The sequence below is a fragment of the Podarcis bocagei genome, assembly GCF_964188305.1.
Source record: "Podarcis bocagei genome assembly, chromosome: 6".
Classification (NCBI taxonomy): Eukaryota; Metazoa; Chordata; class Lepidosauria; order Squamata; family Lacertidae; genus Podarcis; species Podarcis bocagei.
The window spans coordinates 39,956,023-39,978,573 of record NC_138130.1 but is presented as its reverse complement, the minus strand read 5'-3'; the positions used below and the strand labels follow the sequence as shown (position 1 = coordinate 39,978,573).

General features: G+C 42.1%; 1 protein-coding gene across 1 annotated transcript in view; it reads right to left on the bottom strand.

Annotated features, from left to right (window-relative positions):
* EGFL6 (EGF like domain multiple 6) overlaps positions 1-21,858 on the bottom strand; it is a 39,512-nt gene extending 17,654 nt beyond the window's left edge. Inside the window, exons 1-5 of the mRNA XM_081197081.1 lie at positions 21,358-21,858; positions 12,755-12,867; positions 7,226-7,318; positions 2,188-2,307; positions 1,338-1,457 (exon numbers count right to left, since the gene is read on the bottom strand). Of these exons, the coding sequence (XP_081053207.1) occupies positions 1,338-1,457; positions 2,188-2,307; positions 7,226-7,318; positions 12,755-12,867; positions 21,358-21,437 (526 nt within the window). The 5' untranslated portion in view covers positions 21,438-21,858. The remainder of the gene's footprint in view (positions 1-1,337; positions 1,458-2,187; positions 2,308-7,225; positions 7,319-12,754; positions 12,868-21,357) is intronic.
* Positions 21,859-22,551: the final 693 nt, after the last annotated feature.

Genomic DNA, 22,551 nt, shown 5'->3' with positions numbered 1-22,551 from the left:
ACCTGAACTCTCAGCAAAATTCAATGATCTCACTGATTTATGCAGCAAATGTTCAAAGCTTTCTAGTCCCTAGTAAATTTAGGTTATGTATTAAATTCCTATCCTATGCTTCATTCAAGTTTCTTAGAACAGAAGTGTTTGGGACCCTGACAAGTCCTTCTCCCCTTCTATTTTACTCTCATCCCTCTTCCTTTCCAGGCTTGAAAGAACTATCCTCTTCTCCTTGTCTCAAGACAGAAACAGCTTGTATCAGTGCTTGAACGGGCACACAAAAAGTACAAAGCAATTTACACTCTCTTCACATGGATGCCTGGCTAGAATTCCCACCTTCTATAAATACATGCATTATGGATAAACGATTGCCATATACAACAGAGAGTTACAAACCTCAGATGTCTATAATTATTTTTAAAGTGCAGTCCTTAATTTGGAATCATCAACTCCCAACCAGATAGGATTATTTTTCTTGCTCCAAGTATAGTGAAGTATTTTATAAATAAAGAAAATGCAAACATAAACAGCTAACATGAGTGCATGAGGAACTTGGCTGTTAGATTTCAACTGTGTTTCCTGATTTTATGCTGTGGACAATAGCCTCAAATAAACATTAATTAAACAATGGGAGGGTGGCAGGGGCAGTAATAATCCCATTTATACAGACAAATTTGGGAGAAGAGAAGCAGTGTTTCCTTCTGTGGCATGTTTCTTGTTTAACAGCTGAGCCAAGAATCCATAAGGGTTCATTCTATAGTGCCTAAAAATGCCCTCATGTCATGAAATCCATGACAAAAGTAGCAGGCTTTTGCAGAGATATGCTTCCAGTTTGATGTGTTTAATGAATAGGCTGCTTGAAAGGTTATGAATGACTGTAATCACAGCTAAGAGTTCATTTCCTGTGCTTGTCAAGATTCACCTAGGTTCTAAAAGATCCCTAGAGCCTTGGGACGAGGAAGTACCCCCTTTCCAAAAGAATAAAACCTCCAAACCATTTCTCCCAGGGCTTCTCACATAGCTGCAGTTGGAGAGTGGATATATCAGATGTCTAAAAACATGAAGAAAAACTTGTTTTTAGGGACTTTCAAAAACCACCAAACTCTGCAGGCAGTTCCAGACCACCTGTTTATTCATCACGATTTGTTTGTGTGAAAGTCAGATGGTGCTGCCTCAAAGCTCACCTGCAGGAGTGGGGACAGATAAGGACCTGCCCCACCAAGCCAAAAAGTTTACTCGCTCTTGCTCTAAAAGTATAGTCATTCTATGGTGTTCAGCAAGCACAGGCTGGACTCTTGGAACTGTTGTACTAATGATAGCAAAAGCATAAAAGGATGCTGATGTACCTATGCATGTTTTTCCATTTGACGCTAACTGAAGTCCGTTCGATGGACACAAGCATCGCACGTCATCTTTCACTTCTTCACAGCCATATTGACAATTCACCATGGCGCAGCTCCTGGAATCTTGAAAAACATGTTACTTGACAAAGCCATAGGTAAAACTGCGTAAGAGGATTTGTTTCATTAACAGATGATAATGATCTTAAAATCTCTTCCCTAATAGCATTAATGCACCGGCATGCAAAGAAGAAGGAGGAGGAACATGAGCACATACCTTAGCTATTTAGCTACTGCTATTCCTACTGCCAAATAGATACAAGCCTCTGATTTAAAAAGTGGTTTGTCTCTTTGGCAGTGGGAACCGCTGTGGCAAAACCATACCGCCAGTTTTAAAAACAGCTAAATGGGTTGCTGTTCCATTTCACAGGGCATAGTTCAACGTAATACTAGCTATCTGTGGATCTCTAAATTGGTTGGGACCTGCATGCCTGAAGGACCATGTCTACCACATGAGACTGCATGAACCTTCAGTTCTTCATCGTATGTCCCAGGTTAGGCACCTGAGCTTAGGCAGGTGGTGACTGGTGAGAGGGCCTTTTCAGTTGTGGCACCTGTAATGTAAATAGGCCTTTTCTTGGTAAGCTTGCCTAATGCTGATCTTGTTTAAATTTTACCCAAGCATTCCAGCATCTCGGCATACGGCCTACTCCCCACCACCACCACCACCAACTCATAACAGTATAAATTAACCAGCTGCTTCATACTATGAGGCACAGGTTATTTCATGATTAGTTACAATATGGGCTTGACTCCCATCTCACGTGCTGCATCTTGTGTAATATCCGTCACTTACTTGCGCATGTGCCGTCGGGCATGAGCATGTACCCATTGAGACAATAGCACTTGTAGCTGCCATGCGTGTTCATACATCTGTGCTCGCAAGGACGTGGCTTCAATCCGCATTCGTTGATATCTGCAGAAATAATTGGGGGTGGGGGTGGGGGGAATGAGTTTGTAGATCTTTGGAAGAAAACAAAATAGCTTATTGCAGTTGCTATTTTACGGCTTAAATTCCCACATGGAGAAAATGTCTCCAGGATTCAAGCGAGCCAGATTCATGAAAGAAAGAATTCAGGAGACCATCTGCTGGGCTGTGTGCTAGGAGCGCTAGCAGGAAGTTCCCACCATACCTGACAGAATCTGGGGAAGTGTCTTACACCAGGAGATAGATTGTACTGGGAAGGGAGGAAAGAAAACAGCTGCTACACTGTTGTGTATATGCTGAATGGCCACGTAGTCTTGTCTCCACAGCTCAGAGGTTCTCAGTTAGGTATGGTAAATATCTGTACAGTGGTACCTCGGGTTGCATACGCTTCAGGTTACATACGCTTCAGGTTGCAGACTCCGCTAACCCAAAAATATTACCTCGGGCTAAGAACTTTACTTCAGGATGAGAACAGAAATTGCGCGGCAGCAGCGGGAGGCCCCATTAGCTAAAGTGGTGCTTCAGGTTAAAAACAGTTTCAGGTTAAGAACGGACCTCCGGAACGAATTAAGTACGTAACCAGAAGTACCACTGTAACTGAAAACAAGAAATGTAAATTTCTTTTACAAGTTAGTTCGTTTACCTGGCTGTGGCTGGATGATTTATTACGCCATTGTAAATCAATGATTTAAAGCCAAGCTTGAAGCATCAATTTTATATCATTGATCTAAATCAACTTTTCTGTTTTGAAGTTCATATACTTCCTGAATAGGCTGGAATACTGCCTTGCTACTAGAACAATGAAAATGCTTATCGTCTGCTTTCCAGTGGCCTTTACTATTGATCTTAACCAGTCAGTTATATTTCCTCATGGATTTCTTTTATGTAGAAAAGCAGTCTTTAATTCAATCTGATGGACACATTGACATGATTCAATTTTCAGAGATTACAAATGTGGGTATGCTTTTATTTGTTTTCCTTTCGTGTTTTGTTTTTTTAAAAACAGAGAGAATTTTTAAAAAAATGTTTTTTAAATCTGTAACGAGAAACTGGTATGAAGAAATGCCAGCTTGCGAGTTTTAAATACTTTGTTTTAACCATCTGGCAAATTTGGAGGTCTAGGTTCACTCCTAAGCAAATTTTCATAACCTGAAAATAAAGCTTCGCAAAGCAGAAAAGTCCTAATGAGGGTAGCTGGCATTCATGGTGCCACCACTACATTTGAAACAATGCCAGCTCATGCCAGCCAGCGTGGAATGTAGTCATCATCATCATCAACCTTTTATTCGACCGTCAGTCAGAAAAAAGTACAATTGTCAATACACAGTTAAAACATCCAAGAAGATTTTTGAGCTTAGCCAACACTAAAATGGGCTAAACAGATAGCCCCATCCAGAGTGCAAAAGGCAGTTTCCATTTTTTGCTGTGTGCCAGCTCCAGGTTGGTGTAGCTGCAGAGCCTGAGAATTGAACCCATGGGACTTTGGATAGAAAGCCACCTTCATCCTGCCGCTCTTTGTTTCAGGGCTTTACGCACCAAACTCCTGGCAGGAGAACTCCCAGGCCAAGTGTTTAGCCTCTGTTACGACATGGCCCAGCCGCATTCATCACACCTCTCTGCTTCCAGAGACTAGTGGAGAGGAATCAACATGCCTTCCTAACCCACATCCCCTAAGCCTTCATGAAGTTGAGGAGCTATTTTGACTTTCTACTTGGATGATGGAGGATATTTGCTAGTCCCTGTACTACCGCCCATAGCAGAATCCACCTTCAGGCTGAAAAAGTTTCCCCAAGACAGACAAAATAACTCAGCATTGTTTTACATGTATTGCCCTTGCAATACATGCAGCCTCTGCAAAACCACCACACAGCTCTGGCAACTGATGGCACTTATGTGTAGCCTCTACATTAGAGTGGACAAACACTTTGGATAAGATAACTTTTGAGTGTTATTTCCAATGTAGAAGGTTCTGAGATGGCAAAACACAGCCTCTACATATTGACTGGAAGATTTAAATAGCTCTTGCCCTAGGGAAACTGGAGAGGAAAGAAAAGAGCGAGGACAATTTGGCTGTGCACACACCAGGGTGTTAATGCACATGTGTGTAGCATGGATCCAATTTATCCATGCTTTGACCACCCCCCAGCATGTTCCATTTAAATCTGTCTCAATGTTTCCTGTCCATACTAGTGGGTGGTGTTTTATGGGCTGTATCATGCTGAGTGACATTGTCCTCTCCCCTCAAGCTACTAATTCTGTGGCCTCCAGAAGTTGTGGAAACCTGAGCTCCATTGGGGGTACACACACAGGTATTTGCTTACCTGTGAGTGCACACCTTTTGTTTTAAAGAACTGTTTTGTCTGTGGAATAACATAGTAATAAAGTTTCGCCAGAGCCAATGTTTCACAGTGGGCAAGACAGCAGCGTCATTTTTTTCCAAATTACACACTCATGCAAAATAGCAGTTTCAAAAATGAATATATATTTGTGTGTCCCACCCAGCACCACCAGGTAGAGAACCAGCAACCCACAAAGGAGTGTCTTGCCAGGGGAAGAATGGCTGGCAGGCAAAGACACAAAGTGCCTCCATTTTCCATAGCCTTGCTCCCTCCCAACACAGAAAGCTGTGGTGTGGCACAGAAGAAGAACATGAGCTGCACATTTCACACACAAATACAAAACGGACAAGGCAGGACAGGGAGAGCAATTTGGGAGAAAGGGATTTGCAGACAGTATTTTTGTTCCCCTTCCCCATCTGCTGTACCTGCACGAGCCAATTTTATTTTTAATACAGCTGTTTTGCAGAAGAGCAGTTCAACAGAAAACAGCTGTTTTAACTTTTTTCCTCCTTCCCACTGCCAAGGAACCTTCAGCAACAACCAATAGTAATAGGCATGTGGCACCCTTTCCTTTGTGCTGATGGAGACAAAATGGATAGGTAGAGCTCAAGCGATGAGCAAGTGGAAACAAAGGGTTAGGGGTAAAGGTAAAGGTAAAGGGACCCCTGACCATTAGGTCCAGTCGTGGCTGACTCTGGGGTTGTGGCACTCATCTCGCTTTATTGGCCAAGGGAGCCGGTGTACAGCTTCCGGGTCATGTGGCCAGCATGACTAAGCCGCTTCTGACGAAACAGAGCAGCGCACGGAAACACCGTTTACCTTCCCGCCAGAGCGGTACCTATTTATCTACTTGCACTTTGATGTGCTTTTGAACTGCTAGGTTGGCAGGAGCAGGGACCGAACAATGGGAACTCACCCCGTCGCGGGTTAGGGTTAGCACCCAGCAAAACATCACCATGTATGTTGAAAAGTCACACCCATACAATTCACTTCTGTGTACCCACACTCAGGTAAACCCCCCCCCCCGCTTAAGCATGGATCAGAAACATCTGAATTAATTGAGTGGAAATCTTAAGCTGTGGACAAAGATGAGGACAAAGCAAAAACATGCACCTATGGGATGCCCTGAATCCAGTTTAAACTGCCGTGTGCGCACACATGCATTGCCTAGTGTAAAAATCCATTGCAGGTAATGGGAGGCACATATAACAGACACTGAGCTCATTCATGTTCGCTCCACATTTTTAGGTATAGGTCCTGAATTGCCGTTTGCTCCATTTGCTCCAATTCAGCAGTCTAGCCAAGGTTAGTCACATGCTCATATTTCTCTCATCAAAATAAACGAAACTTAGAAGCCAAACTTTACGATATATTCAAGACCTATGATCAGACCTCTTGACATCCTTTCCTTTGATGAAAAGGAGATGAAGAAGATTGGAGCCATGGCACTGGGGGCATCTGGGCATTCCCCTCACTTTAACTGGTGCACAGAGCAGGGGATACACACAGATATACATATTACAGTGGTACCTCGGGTTAAGTACTTAATTTGTTCCGGAGGTCCTTTCTTAACCTGAAACTGTTCTTAACCTGAAGCACCACTTTAGCTAATGGGGCCTCATGCTGCCACCGGAGCACGATTTCTGTTCTCATCCGGAAGCAAAGTTCTTAAACTGAGGTACTATTTCTGGGTTAGCAGAGTCTGTAACCTGAAGCGTCTGTAACCTGAGGTACCACTGTATAAATTTCTCCCCCTACTTCACTTTGAATACCAGCTTCAGTCAAGGGGTGACTTTAATCATGGAAACAGTGCAAAAGGCAAGTACAAAAGGCAGGCGCAGAGGGCGGCCATTTTTCCACAGCTGCTGTACTGATCCAAAAGTCACACTTCCTCCAGCAGCTGCTTTTAAGCACAGAAAAAAAGACAAGGGGAGATTTGGCTCTTCTGCTTATGCTGTCACTTCTTTGCCTACTGCCCGATAGTAAAACATGTAAATTTCATCAGGAAAAAACTAGCATACACCCTTTATGGGACATTGCAGTCATGCAGCTCCTGTAAAGCCAGAGTTCTTCTGAGCAGGCCTTCTGTTCCAGTCCAGCTTTAATGACATCAGCCTCTGTTCCCTTATTCATGCGGCCTTGCAAGCCAGAGCACAGCTTCTCCTAGCCCACGGAGAATGCATAGCTCAATACAGTAGTGGGATGCCAGAAGTGGTGTTAGCTTGAGTTGATTCCAAGATTCCTTAGCCTATAAGTTGTATTTCTTACACTTAGAAAGAGGCACCAGATGTTCTTATAAGAACACAATGTGCCTATTGTAGTTGCAGGAACCCAAATCACTGCAACTTCATACTCAAATTAAAGGGGTGTGTGTGTGTGTGTGTGTGTGTGTGTGTGTGTGTGTGTATTGGGATGGGAGGAGGTCTTTGATCTAAATATAATAGAAATAACCATTTGACGTTTCAAAGGGTCTCCCCAAAATGCAGGGATGCACATCTCCTGAAGAATGTACATGCTGCTGCTGGAGAATAAAGGCTGCAACAAGAAAAATGATAAATTGTACATACCTTGGCTGCAGGTTTTGCCTGTGAATCCAGGAAAGCATTTACATTTGTTTGGCATCATACATTCACCATATTTGCACCCATGTTCACAAGTAGCTGTAGAAGGAGGAGCAGAGAAATAGGAAGTGAAAACGCAGAAGAAAAATAGCCCAACTGGTATATTCTTCAGTATTATTATTATTTTGAAAACAGTGATAATAAGAAAAGGATTTAAGAAGACCAACAGCAGAGTTTGTCTATTTCCTTGGTCTGAAAAATGTCCATATGTATTTAGAATTTGGGTAAGCTTTTAAAAAACAACAACCAAGTACTTTGTACTTTAGCAAATCAAACCAACAGAAACCCACCCCAAGAACACTTGTAATTGTGTTATATATGATGTGTTCTTTGTAACATAACATTGTCTTTCCCCTACTTCTTTTCTTTCCTGTTTACTATGGAATTTAATAAATGTTCTCCAGAAAATGTTTATTTCAATGTAACGTTGCTGATTTGATTTTGTTTCCAATCATTGCCAGATTTGCTTCAGGTTACTGTAGATCCAAATTCTTTCTGGAGTGACTTAATTTCCCCTGGAAATTATAGTGAGAGCTCAGGAGGAATAAAGAGGCTCACATTTGGACCTGAACACTTTTCCATATCAGAATCTAATATACCACCCAAGCATCACAATGCCTGCTTGCCAAAAACCCTACTTTCTGAGAGTTTACAGCTATCTCTCTGCACAACTGAAGTCTTTTTTACTTTTATTAGATTTTCTTCCTATAGGGTATGACTGGGTATGACTAACAGCAAAGTTAATGATGGCTTCCAATATCCCGCCCCCCAAAAAAGAAAAACCCCATGCCAATCTGAAATTCAATTAATCTGGTGCTTGAGCGGTGTTCTAGTGAAGTATTAGGCATTACATATACAATACACATTCAGATCAACTGGTGACCATGAGCAGTTTTTACTCTTACCTGTACTCAGTGCCTTTTTTCTAGAAAAGCAGGTGCCAGTACTCATCATGAAGTTGTTATAGCAAGTGCCACACTTTTTAACAACAACAAAAAGAGGTGCCAGTATTTGTATGTCTTTTATTACTAAACTCATTCATTGCACATTGCCAAAAAAGTGGAAATTCATCACCAGAAAAGGGAGGGCACAGATATTTGCATATAACCTGCATGTGCTAATGTATATTTATGTCTGTAAATGTATAAATAATTACTGTAATTTTAGTAGCAACTACTCCAGCAGGCTGCTTTGGTGGGAGAGGCGAGAAGCAGGGCTCATTCCATCAGCTCTGCTGAAAGACTCCATCAAGGTCCTCCTGTCCCTGAACTGTGGACTGTTGCCATGCCAAGTACTACTGTTTTGACTTTAATGACTGGCACCTGAGTTTTTTTCCCTCCCCCTTCCCCTCCACACCCCTTTTCACTGGGTGTTGTCTCTTTTAGACTGTTAAGCTTATAGGCAGAGCCTATCTTGTTTTAACTCAGGGAACTTTAGCTGTTTTTGGACTGCAACTCCCATCATCTCTAGCTAGCAGGACCAGTGGTCAGGGATGATAGGAACTGTAGTTCAAAAATAGCTGGAGTCCCCAAGTTTGGGAAACCTTGTTTAACTGATTGTGTGTAAGCTGCTCTGGTACACATGCTTTAAATAAATAATTGACTTGGAACAGAAATACATCTCACTGTAAGCACAGAAACCTGGGATCAGGTGACCTTTTCAGACTGCCACCCAGGTGATGTTATAATGGGTTAAATTAGTCCTTCAAATAAAGGGTGCCTTCCAACTGAGGACTGTCCTTCTATGCAAATACTTCCATGTGGACTTCTGACTGGCAGCTTCACACTCCTCCTAAGCTGACTGCATGAGGCAGGGGCCACCTGGCCTTTGAGGAAATCCCAAAATATGAAGTAGAGGTGGGATGATGAACTGGCTCTGAACTGCTAGAAATTCATGCAGCTAATCCATCCACAAAAAAGAGTAGGGACAGTCCCATGCTGCAGTTTCTCCCATAACATGCTCACGTGCCCAGTGACACTTCTGCAGTCAAGGTTAAGTAAAATATGCACCATATTTCTATATTTCCTACCCATATATTTAAATCTATAAGGCTTTTTTTGTCACAGAGTTTAGGTTTCCACTCCACAGTATTTGCATCTTCTACATGTGGAATTTAGTTTGTTTTTTAGCTGAATCGTAGAAGTCCTTGGCCACTGTTCAGAACTTTCCAAATTTAACATGACTGAATTTCAGAGTCTCCCAAAATGGTATTCTAAAATCTATTAGAAATCAATATCTGGCAATTTAAACCATAATTTGTTCCAAATGGTTTAATGAAAAAGGTGTTTATTATAAAAATCCTGACCAAAAGTAGTCTAATGAAAGGAACAGTGTAATAAAGAAAAAACAATAGTCGTAGCTTGGTTCTCAAATGTAATCCATTTTGGAAGTCTGTTCGACTTCCGGAAACGTTCAAAAACCAAGGTGCGGCTTCTGATTGGCTGCAGGAGCTTCCTGCACTAAATCGGAAGCCACAGAAGCCACGTTGAATGTTCGGGTTCCAAAGAACGTTCGAAAACCGGAATACTTAGTTCTCGGTTTTCGGCGTTTGGGAGCCAAAACGTACAAGTACCAAGGTGTTCGAGAACCAAGGTATGACAATATAGCACAGAACATCTGCATCTTAATTTATATATTCACCATATATCATGCAGGACTCAAACCAGATATCTTCCAAGAGAAGAATGTAAAGCTTTTGAAAAATGGATACTAGTCAGAGATATTCTATTGTTTTTTGGTGGGAAGCTCTCCTTGCTTTTTTAAAAAGAACCTCACATTATTATCCATTCTTAGCACACCATATACTCAAGCAGCTGAACTGGGGTTATACAAACAATACAAAAATTATTAATAAAGGACTTCTCTATTCAACAGATGGCAATGCTTTCAACTAGAGCTATTATCTGCAACATGCATTAATAAAGGTTCAAGGAGAAAAAGCTCTTTTGGCAGCTATTTTGATTGGACAACAGTCTGGTGAGCATATCAATTATGCTGTGAACTTTTGTTCATCTGCCCCATATATTCAAAGCTAAGCTCATCAGGACAGCAGATGCAGCGTCTACGAAAGAGACGACTCCAAGAGTCAACATTTTATTAGTTCATTCAGCTTTGCCAGACTCCAGCTGGAGAAAGATTTCAACCTCTCCCTTGTGTTTTTACTATTTTTTATTAAAATCTTAGTCATTAAATAACCATAGGTTCTTCGTTGAAGTAATTCTCCAGAGGGCTGAAAACAACACAGATAATCCTCAGGTGCATTTGCATTAGGATGCTAGACAGTTAAAAATCTAGCAAATACTCCATTTAACATAAATACCTGAGGACAACATATGCCACTTAATCAAAAGCACCTGGCAGTAAATACCTCTGCATGGCTTGCTTAGAGGTTGCATTTTCCCTGTGGTATTTTAATTTCTAACACTACAGCTTTGGGGTAAACACTGAGCATGGAAATCCCATAGTGATCTTCTTAAAATAATAATAATAAAGAAGGGTAATGGGTGGAGCTCATGGGCAGAACCCACAAAAAGTTACTCTAAGGTATAGAACTACTGCATATGTTCACAGGAATCCTAGCACCAAGCAATACTATACACATATCATACCAGGGCTCCACATATCCCAATACAATCCAGACTATAACAGTACCAGAATTTGAAAAATAACCTATATGTCTCAAGAAAGTAAGCCAGACCAAAGACTACAGGTCAAAGCTCACATATTCACCACACAGCTGAGCATGATGGGGAAAACACAAGGAATTAAGCTTGCAGTAAACACAGTTTCTTTCTTTCATCAAGCACAGAGAAGATGCTGAAGTCCTTCTTCATGAGCCTCCTCCAGGTGGGCGGCAACATGAGAACAGGGCCTTTTCTGTGGTGGCATCTCACTTGTGGAACGTTCTCTCCTGGCGCCTTTGCTACAGATCTTTAGGCGCTAAGCAAAAACAGGCCTGGGCTAATTAAACAATCCTTGGCCTATTAAACTGGGGGGATACAGTGGTACCTCAGTTTCCGAACTTCGTTCTTAAACCAAATCCGTTCTTAAACGGAGGCGCGCTTTCCCTAATTAGGCTTCCCGCCGCCGGTGCCCTTCCACCGTTCAGCTTCCGTTCTTAGACCAAGATAAAGTTCTCAAACCGGAACACTACTTCCGGTTTTGTGGAGTTCGTAAACCGAATAGTTCATATACAGGACTGATCGTAAACCAAGGTACCACTGTATTGAAATTTAATTTAAGAAGATAATAATAATACTGGGTCTGACCTGAGATGAGCATTTCTGGCTCCACCTTCCTGACTGTTTAAGCAGTACTCCCTGCCACAACCTTTTCTTTTCCCTAAGTGGGGTGAGGCTGCCAGGAGGAACTAACGAGTAGGCTTGTCCTCAAATGGTGGTGTCACTGTACTCACTGCCTTCCTTCTTTCCTTCCTTCCTGTGTCACCTATCCACCATCTTCAGGATGTACACAGGAGCCATTTTAAACTATGCCTGCATCACATGTGTGCAAAGCTAGTTCCACTAGGCCACATCTCCACTAGGCACACATGTGCAAATCAAAATGAATGAATGAGTGAGTGAATGAATGAATGGAGTGTGGCTCTGGGTGTGAAGTGAAACAACTATGTTAGCAGCACTGAAGTGACCTCCCTGGAGTGCAAGCCTGGGCAGTGTGTATGCCCAGACGACAAGACCCCACTTTCGGCCTTACTGTTGTTGTCCAAATGAAAGCAGAGTATCTGTGGATGTGGGGGAAATCACCCAAGCCATTTTATTTGCTTGTCTTCTGGCTAGTTGGGCAACTCTATCCTAGGATAAAACTTTTTGTTTTATATTCTAGTCTATTTGTGGACTCTACAAGTCACACCTTAGGCTCCTCCAAGATATGTGGTTCATTTTGTGTAATAGCTGCAGCTCTTTTCTTCCGTGAACTACATTTGCGAACTTGTTATGGAATGAACCCAGGGAATCAGGAATTTTGGCTACCCTGAAAAGTACAGCATCTGCCCAGGACTAATAGGAGGGGGAGGGTGGAAACAAGATGAAGCATTATACCACAAGTTAAAAACAATAATGCACAAAATTGCATTTTTTCATATAGTAATTGTGATGCTATGTGTTATGGTAATTATTACAATAGTGCTAATATGATATGCATCAGTTAATATTAACGGACTGTTTTCTTCTCATCCATGTATATAAATGGATAGATTATGGTATGTGGCATCTGTTAAATGATTAATGGTTGGTCTGTGCTGTACAGCAAATCAGTTAAAATGATCAGAATACTTTTTTTCTTGCAACAGAACATTTTCACTTAACCCTGTCTTGTCGTTTTAAACCCTCAAACAGCACTATGCAGCTTTCATTTCTTAATTTTCGAAACCACTGGCAGGCCCGTCAGGAAGTCAAATCCATTCAAATTTAGGGATATATTTCTGGAGACAAGGGAATGAAAGGTTGTTGCTATTACCTTCACAGTGCCCTTTGCTATTCCTTTTCCAGCCATAGCAGCAGTCAAGCTTAGAGCCATAGCGGCAGACTCCAGGTTGATTCATGGTTAGGAGCTGCCTACGACCTCGTGAGCTGTGCATAAAATAGAACAGATGAATTAATGGATCCCCTACAGGACCAGGACCTGGAAAGATGTTCCATTTCTCCATTGCGCAGGCTGGCCACACTGGTGTTCTGTTGAAGTAACTGAAATTAAACACTCCTGAAGCACCTTAATCGCAAGTGTTATCTGCCTATGTGGAAGAACACTGCAGCAGAACTGACTTGCTCCCTCCAGCAAAAATGCTGGCTATCTTCTATTTGTTAAGCTTCTAAATCCTCTGCCCCTTTTCAAGGATTTCAGAGGGACAGGCATGAGGTTCTAAGGTGGCCTTCCATCTATGTCCTGCATATATATCCAAATTTCCTTAATGCCAAAGATTTACATCAGCTGCGTTAAGGTGTACATCTCTGCCCTTACCAGCCAATGTTGCTGCTAGTTCTCAATTAAATAAACAGCAAATAAAAGCACAAAATCTGATGATTTTCCTCCAGTTCTAATTTGCAGAATCTGAAAGCACACAAAAGACTTTTGGTGCACAGATGTAAGTTTTCAGCATCACACATTGAGCGTCAGCCTATGAAACCTACTAAGAAACCTAGATTCTGTGGTTATAAAACGATGTGCACCTGTTTTTGCAGCCATTTCTGCCACCTTTGCAGTTAAATTCTGATATGAATCTATAAATAGCAGCAAGAATAGTGTTTGCATAAAACATTTTACCAAATATCAAGAAAGTTTAAAAAAGTTTGTACATAAATAAAATAAGAGGCAAATTGCAAGGTGTCTGTGATTCATTCTCCTGTGCCTTGGGTTTGTTTCTTTAAACCAAGAATAGGCAAACTCGGCCCTGCAGATGTTTTGGGACTACAACTCCCATGATCCCTAGCTAACAGGACCAGTGGTCAGGGATGATGGGAACTGTAGTCCCAAAACATCTGGAGGGCCGAGTTTGCCTATGCCTGGTTTAAACCAAAGGCAACCTGAGCACCTGCAAATCCCAGTAGACTTAAACCCTTTCCCTTCTGATCACTTTCCAGGTTAAATCTCCTCCAGCTGATTTTGGTTAAGGGGGGGAAGAATGCAGTGGAGAGAATCACAGAACTCCTTGTGACGTTTCCTTCGGCCTTCTCTCCATAGAATAGTTATGGACATCCAATTATGAACTTCCTATGAACTTTCATAAAGGTAAAACGAAACCATGGATTGTCTCTGGAGATAAACATGATTAATTCAGCCACAAACCTTATGTGTAGTAGAGCTTCCTAGGGAAAGAAATATGAGAGAAATAAATTGTTTTGTTTTATTAAAAAAACTTTTCACATGGCTTGGTTAATAAGCCTGGATGGAGCTGATAGCAACAAGACAAATCCACTTAATCTTGCTGTCATTCATTCCTAAACAGAGGTTATCGGGAACATTATTTTGTGGGTTGTGTTACTATATAACTTTGCTGTTAGCAATGGGAAACGCAGAGTGGAGAAAACATGGTTCACTTCCTCCACCACCCTGAAAAAGTTATCCTTACTATTTTCAAACTTATATGATAAAGGTTAAATAGAATAGCTGTATAGATTTTAAATCCCACTATTATATGATACTTTGTGCTCTATGGTACTATTAAAAAGAAATGTTTATGTCATCATCATCAAAGAATCAACAGCTTCAGCCTATATGCTGAATCACCAGTGATATTTAGCATGGGATCTAGGAACATTGGACTTGCATCCAAATTGCTAACTCAAGCATACCCAGAGGCCTGTAGGATTTTAAGAACACACACACACACACACACACACACACACACACACACACACACACACACCTTGAACAGCGGGTGTTTATGCCACGTCATAGGATTTTTTAAATTGTCACCTCAGTTTCAAAAGTGGTTTGCTATGTCAAGGGTGGGGGTATGTGTGACTGCCAACTTGTGTGAAGATATAGTTTGCTACTTCCTGGCCATTAAGTGTAGGAATTCTGCATGGTGCCATGGCTGCCATCATAATTACAAGGAAGTCAGCAGCAGTTTGACCCAGTGAGTCTTGTTTCCAAATAAACACGGTGCTATTTTTTTCGAAAAAGAAGTGCCAGAAGTCACTTCAAACAACCTCTCTCTTTCTCTTAGAATGGCAATTGCACCCACCTGAGAGGTGCCAGGACTGAGTTCTGGCATGTTCCAGCTAAAAAAAACCACATTTATGATTGGGCTGTCTTTTTAAACTGGAAATGATTGTGGGATATTGATGACAATGAAAATTAGAAAAAGCTGCAATGTTGTGCTTCCAAACACTGCTGGTAAACATATTTAGTGCATTAAATCCTCGAAAGTTTCCAAGAGGGGGGAAAAAACAACCGTCCAAACCTCACAAAAAAATAATAATAACCAACTTAAAAGAAACTTGTGGTTTATTCTCCCTCTTAAAATTAAAAGCAAAAATCTCATGTCAGCATCAAATAGCTCCAGATTTTCTTCCAATACATTTTCAGGCTTAAGGGGAGATACTGTAGACTATCAAAAGGATACCAGAAACCCTGAAGAGATACTTCTGAGTTGCAGGGGGGTAGTGGTCAATCGAGTGGAAATGACATCCACATTGCATATAAATAAAACATGCTAAGCACATTAACAGAAAGAAAAGAGTTCCAACATTCCCCACTGCCTAGTCCAGGCATATTCCAGGATTACTGCTGAACTTCTCACAAGGTAAAATTTAGCAGTATATTTGTGATTCACCAACAGCAGAACCAACTTCAATTTTTCAAAAAGCCATGCTTACCAGAATCTGGCAGGTTCCAATTACCTTTGCAGCTGCTAACTGATCAGAAACAAACACATTGGCCTGACTGATCTGCCGCAATTAGTGTGTGGCGACAGTGCAGATCTCCATGCATGAAAATCTTCATATACATGTTAAAATGGTTTCAACCTACAGAAAAGCTGCCAACCTTGCAGGCTCTGGAATCATTCTTCACACAGAAGGCAAACCATGTATGTACAATAGGTCCTGTGATAGCACATCACACTGATTCCATCATGCATGCATGCAAAGAAAGCAAGGACTCATACAAAGCGCAGCATCTACAAAGTTGGAAAGGGCTGAGAACTTTTCACTCTAGCTTTCCCCTTTCACTGCTATTTTTAGTTGAGGTCTGTGCATTTGCTTAGCTTTGGGATTCACTCACTCAGAGTTGCACTCACTCAGAGTTGCAATGTTGCCAGAGCTGTTCAATTTCCGTGGAATTATGACACATAGTTCATGAGGCTTTTCTTACAAGGTCTCAGACTACTTTGTAGGAATTCCATTTATGTCATAAGAACTACTCCAGAGTACAGTAATAAGTTTAAAGTTATTCCTTAAGGTTTTTGACAAACTTGATAGGCTACAAAATTAGAGAAAATATTTATTTCTTTATTTCATAAAGTTTATATAGTGTTTGATTGTTTTAAAAACCCTCAAAGCAGTTTACAAAAGAAATAAATCAATAAAATTATTAGTATAAACAGTTAAAACAATAAAAAATTAAAACCAGCAATAAACTAAACACACACCAGCAATCTGGGTAGATTTGTCTAAACAAAAATGCTTTTAGCAGGCGCCAAAAGGAGTACAGTTAAAGCGCCTGCCTTATGTAATATTTACGTCTTTTGAAATCTGCTGCTAAATGCAAATCCCAAAAGTTTATTGCTTTATTTCCTAGAGGTTTCCAAAAAGCCCTTTTATTTATTGTCATTTATCTTCTACAAATTTCCACATTTCCTGTGTTTTTTTAAAACTTTCTTTTTAGATACTTTGGCTTCACTTTTTCCAAGCTGATTCTAATTTTGTGACTTCCTGCTCTTATTTCCAACCACCCATAGATGATAATGATTTCTTCATGTTCCTGGTCAAATATTTTTAACTCATTCATTTAAGGTGCAATCCTAATTAATAGGGCTTACTTCTAGGTAAGTACATACGCATTGATTAGGAGGCAGTAGTCTGAATGTTACCAGACAGGTCTGTTGCAGCGGTCTGGTCAGCAGAGGTTAATGGAACCAGAAGCATCACTGAAGATTATCTTGATGACACTGACAGAGGGGTCAACTATCTTGTTTTCCTCAAGAAGGTGCCTCTCAAAGGATGGATTCTTCAGGAAGGAGAGAACAATTTGGGAATCAGAGCTAAGCTTACCCTCTTTGTGTGGGAAGTGATTTCATCAAAGTGCAGGTGTGAAAGCGAGCAATAAACCAGTAGTAAGGGGACTAAAGTAGAAAGAGACACAGAGGCCCAACTTGTCCTTTATACGAATCCAATACTGTGGCACTGGTAGCCCCTAAAAAAACCATGAATGTGGGAGCAGAATCTGTTGGGAGTGTTAATGCTGTGAACCCTCAACTTACACTCACATATATGTGAAAATAAAAACTTTTACCACAGTAATGCCTCTGGTGACTTCATTTAAAGGAAACCAACTCAAAGTACACACTGGAACACCCCCCCTCTCTCTCAGAGCCTGTGGTGCATGTAGCACAGCTTTATATCTTTGTGAGCTCCAAGTAGCTAAATGATCGACAGCATTTTTAATTAAGACATGGTGTGTTTTATTTATTCTTCTGGGAGAATTTAAAAGAAACTCATATGTTGCTCAGTTTTCCTTTATCACCCTCCACACAGTGCTTGAAATGTTGAGGGAAGAGGAAAGTAGGAAAACCTCAACTTCCATGGTTGGCCAACCATGCTTCCATTGCCTTATAAAAGCAGTAACTAGAGGGACCAGGCACCCTCAGCTCCTTGTAATTCAAGCACTGCCCCAATACTAGATTTACTGGCTTCAAAACACATTGGTGTAAACTAGAGCAGGGACCTCTAGGGTCAGGTGAGAGACAAAGGTAGAAAGGAGACAACCAAAGAGGGATGCAATGGAGGAGGTTGCCACTTGCTTATTCGATGTCCAAATGCTTCTGAGCATTCTGCTTCTGAGGAATCACCAGATGCTGGAAAATACACTCTTTTCCCATTAGTGGTCTCAAGACAAGAGATTTTCCCTTAGACCTCTCTTCTTCCAGCTATGCTGATGCTGGGCTCAGAACAGAAACTCCTCCTAGGAATCTTCTTCAAGAGCTTTTCTCACTCCTCCTCCTGCTCCTCCTGGGTTGAGGCAGGGAGGTCACCGCCGATTTCTTTACATCAAAATGTGACTTCCCCACTCCCTATGTAAAAACCTTGCTGTACAAAGAAAGGTAGTGTGATTCTGCTTTCCCTACCCAAAATCCCTTACGGTAGAGAAAACTGTAGAGTCTGGATGGGGATGAGTGAAAGGGAAGAATGCCAGAGGACCAACTAGTGTGGAATGCTTCTAGCTCCCATGTTTCTTGAAAGGAGGCAGGAGAAACAGCCAGCAGACAACAGAGAGGGGGAAAGAGCTAAGGTTTAGTTAGTAAACAGGAAAGAGGGGAAGAAGCACAGCAGCAAGAATACTTATCGCAAAACATTGGAAGACACAAGATTTGCCCACACTGGAAGAGTGGCAGACGCAATTGATGGACTATATGGAACTGGCTGAAATGACTGGCAGAATCCGAGATTTGGGAGAAGAAACAATGGAAGAGGATTGGAAAAAATTTAAGGACTATCTACAAAAACAGTACAAGTTGTATGAATGTTAAAAAATTGCACGATCTAGAAAAATATGGTTCTAGTAATTTGACTATGAGATATAGAAAATTAAGTGATATGTAAGAAAAGATTGAAACTTAAAGAAATATTATATGGTTAATCTAAGTCACAATTAATTGATAAAAAACACTTTAAGTCTAGAAATATAACATACGAGAAGTACAAAATAAGGAATGAAACAAGGTAATAATTTGCTGGTATTTTTATTATAGAGAACGCAGGGTAAGGGAGATGTGAGGAAGTCCAGTTAGTTATACAAAAAGATGTTACGAACAGTTGTGCTCTTCTTTTTTCTTCTTTTTATATTGTTTGTTGGTGTAATTGTATTTGTTTTTCTGTTTGTTATTTCTTTGGTGATGGGATTTCGTGTGTTTGATATGTGATTTTCTATTCTATGTTTGAAAACCTAATAAAATATTTATTAAAAAAAAAAGGAAAGAGGGGAAGAAGCAAGTGGAATAACTCAGGCAGGTGTACCATTTAAAGGAAGCCCCAGAGCATCAAAATGGGAGGGGATGGCATCCAATAACACTGAGGGTGAGCTTAAGCTGCCTTCCCCTATCTGGTGCCATCCAGATGTTTTGAAGCTGTGCTGGGTAGGGCTGATGGGAGTTGGGAGTCCAAAACATCTGGATAGTGTCAAGTTAAGGAAGTCAGGTTTAGAGCAGGGCTTCCCAAACATCTGAGCTCACTGGCGCTTGATGAGCTTAGAACCAAAATTCTTAGAAATGTAAATGAAATATCAACATATAAGCAACCTTTATTAATCACCAATTGCCATTGCTAGGAATCATAACATGTAATGAGTACTGTTGGTTGTGTGGATTCAACTTATTAAATAAAGAGGTTCCTCATTGGCAAGGGAGATGTATTATATATACGGTGCATATGCCCTTTATTTCTCATAGTTCCTAATCAAAGTTTTTGCACTATACCTCAGAAACTTCTTTTCTACCTCTAGACCCTTTTGATGCCCTTTTGACCCCTTCACATAATCCCACTGATCCCAGGTTGTCAATATTGGCCACTTTTGGAAACTGTGGTTTGGAATAAGGGTGGGGAAGCTATGGCTTTTTGGGCAGGTTCAGGAACAAGCGGGATATAAAGCTAAATGAGTCTATCCATTTCATATGCAGGTTTTTAAAGGTGTACATTTTAATACATAATGAGTGACTCAGACCACTTCTATAATGGTAATTTGTACTTTCTCTCGAAACTATGTTTTACCAGAGGGTTTTTTTAACTCACTGAGTTAAACTTTCAGGTTTGATTTCAGCTCACCTATCCCCATGTTTGGGGGTGCTGCCAGTACATTTTATATACTGTGTGGCCAGGCCAGAAACACACAGGACAGGACAGTTTACTGGGAACAACCAATTGCCAATATGCAATTTCAAATGCTGTGTAAGTCTATCTGGATCCCATGAGGTAGTTATGCTATTGCTTAAGAACACCACCTGCCCCTTTGATTTGGACAGAACTCCTCACACACTTCCGGATCAGGCTTAACATACAACACCCCTTGCAAGGTCCAGCTACATGTTATGGCATACAGTATTCTTTGGCAAACATATGAAATCAGCTGTTGAGGAGGCAGAGCACAACTGAGCCGCCCTGCAAGTGGAATGACCACGAAGCAGAATGAGACAATTGTCTCAGGATATGAATGCAGGAAAGCAGCAAACGGATGTCCCCCCCCCCCCCGGTCCACCACTCACTACATTATTGCTTTCTGGTCATGCTGATGACCCACCTACCCAGTGAGGAAGGGGTGTGTGTGTGTGTGTGTGTGTGTGTGTCTTTCCTCAAAGGAAGGCATTCTGGGGGTGGTGACCAGGAGGGTACTTGTACCACCACAGTCACCACACACAAAATGTTAAGGCCTCCCCACCTTACCCTGGTCCTTCCTCGGAACAAGGCACTGAGGCAAGACAGAAGAGGTGGAGATAAACTGCCTTCCCACTAATGTGGGAAGGAGAGGAGGAATGGGGCATGGCAAGGGGAAGCAGAGGAAGGAACCACTACCGTTCCAGGGGGGGTCAGACTAGATGACCCTCAGGATCCCTTCCAGCTCTATAATTCTATGATTCTATGAAGAAAGGGAGGGGTGGCATCAGGAAGAGGAGAAACACGTGTGTGTGTGTGTGTGTGTGTGTGTGAGAGAGAGAGAGAGAGAGAGAGAGATGCAATCCCTTGCACACTGACCTTGGCCCCTCTTCTAAGGTATACAGCATGCAGACACAACTTCTGGCATTATCTTCTGCACTACTCACATCAAAATCCTCACTAAATCAGGTGTACAGATTAGGAAGGCTCACCACAGCACTAGCCTCAGAGCAGCCACACCTTTAAACTACTGGTTTGTTTTCCCCCCAAAAAGAGAATTGCTTGCCACCCAAAGTTCTTTCGAAGAAAATCCGGCAAGGTGGGAGCCCTGTCTCCTAGATGCACAGGCACCGGCTGTGATCACTTGAAAATGCACTCTGCATGCATTCCCCTCACAGAGCTGCAATTCCCAGCTGTATTTCTCACTCAGGCTCTCTGGCACCCCGCGTGAAAAAGCCCTAGCAGACCAAGCACTGCAGAGCACCCATCAGAATAAATTTCAGGAGGGGCAGGTCACAGATTCAGCTTCCAGGTGAGTTAAATGCTGCTTTGAACCAGCCCTTGGCGGGTGACTCCTAGCCGCAAAGACTGGCAGACAAGTACACCACGCTCCATCCGAAGATCACAGGGCGCCTCGTGACATAAAAATACCAAATGAGAAACACAAAATATGCATTAAAACAAAAACTGGCTCCAAAGGAACAGATATAAAGCGGTAGAAACCCCATGACCCCCCTGCCCCTTTTTGATACTAACCTGACATTTTCGGGGAATCCACCTGCAACAAGGGGCAGCCAGGAAAGAATTAGAAAGGTGTTCCAGGCGAGCAGCACCATGCCTGAGGAAACTGAGGCAGCAACAGGAGGCAGCTGGGAGAGAGACAGAGAGATGTCCTTTAGTTTGAAACTGGAAGGCAAGCCTACGCGCGACGATCCAGGGACGCTGCTGCCCACGCCCCCCTCTCTCTGAGGGACCCCGCCTCGCTTCTCGGGGTCTTCTGTTCCTCCCTGGCAGCTGGCCTCGCCGTTCTTCTTCCCCGCAGCTATTGGACTCTTCCCAGCCTTTCCATGGGGCAGGGGGGCACAGAGCTGCCAAGTGCGCAAAGCTGCAGGACCGAGGAGCCCGCGCTAGATCCAGACGGGAAAAACCACGCTGAGGTCTGAGCTTTGCCTCTCCGGGGTCTGCATGCCTCGGCCTGGGGACGGGGCGGAGATTTGCATGGGAGATCCGCCCCAGCAGACCCCCACGTTGCTCAAAGGCCCTTCCCTCCCGCTGCAAACAACGGTTTTATTGCATGGAGAAGAGGTGGGCGAGTGGGGGGAGGCGGGGGCGGCACTTGCTTGAAATAATCGTAAACACGCGGCTTTATGCACCTCCAGCTTGGGTGTCCCCAGACAAGAGATCAGGTAATTAACAAATGAGAAACAAGCAAATGCGAGACAAGCATTGACCATAACAATCAAAATGGGTAAGGGGTTTTCGGGAATAAAGCGTCGCTCATATTACTTGGGACAGTTACAGATAGATAGATAGATAGATAGATAGATGATAGATAGATAGATAGATAGATAGATGATAGATAGATAGATAGATAGATAGATAGATTCTTTATTGTCATTACACTAGTGCAACATTGCACAAGTGCAACGAAATTGGATGCCATCCCTTAAAAACAACAAAAGCAAAACAACAACAACAACCAAACAAACCACCTTCCAACCACACCCACACCCACCCCAAAAAACTCCCAGATCTCACTATCGAGTTACAGCATTCAAAAAGGCCACAGCTCTTGGATAGAAACTGTTTTTCAGTCTATTTGTCCTTGACTTGATGTTTCTATACCTCCTGCCAGAAGGCAGTAGTGCAAACAGACTGTATCCCGGGTGAGATGGATCCTGCAGGATGTTGTTTGCTTTCCTAAGGCAACGGGAACCGTACAGTTCTTCC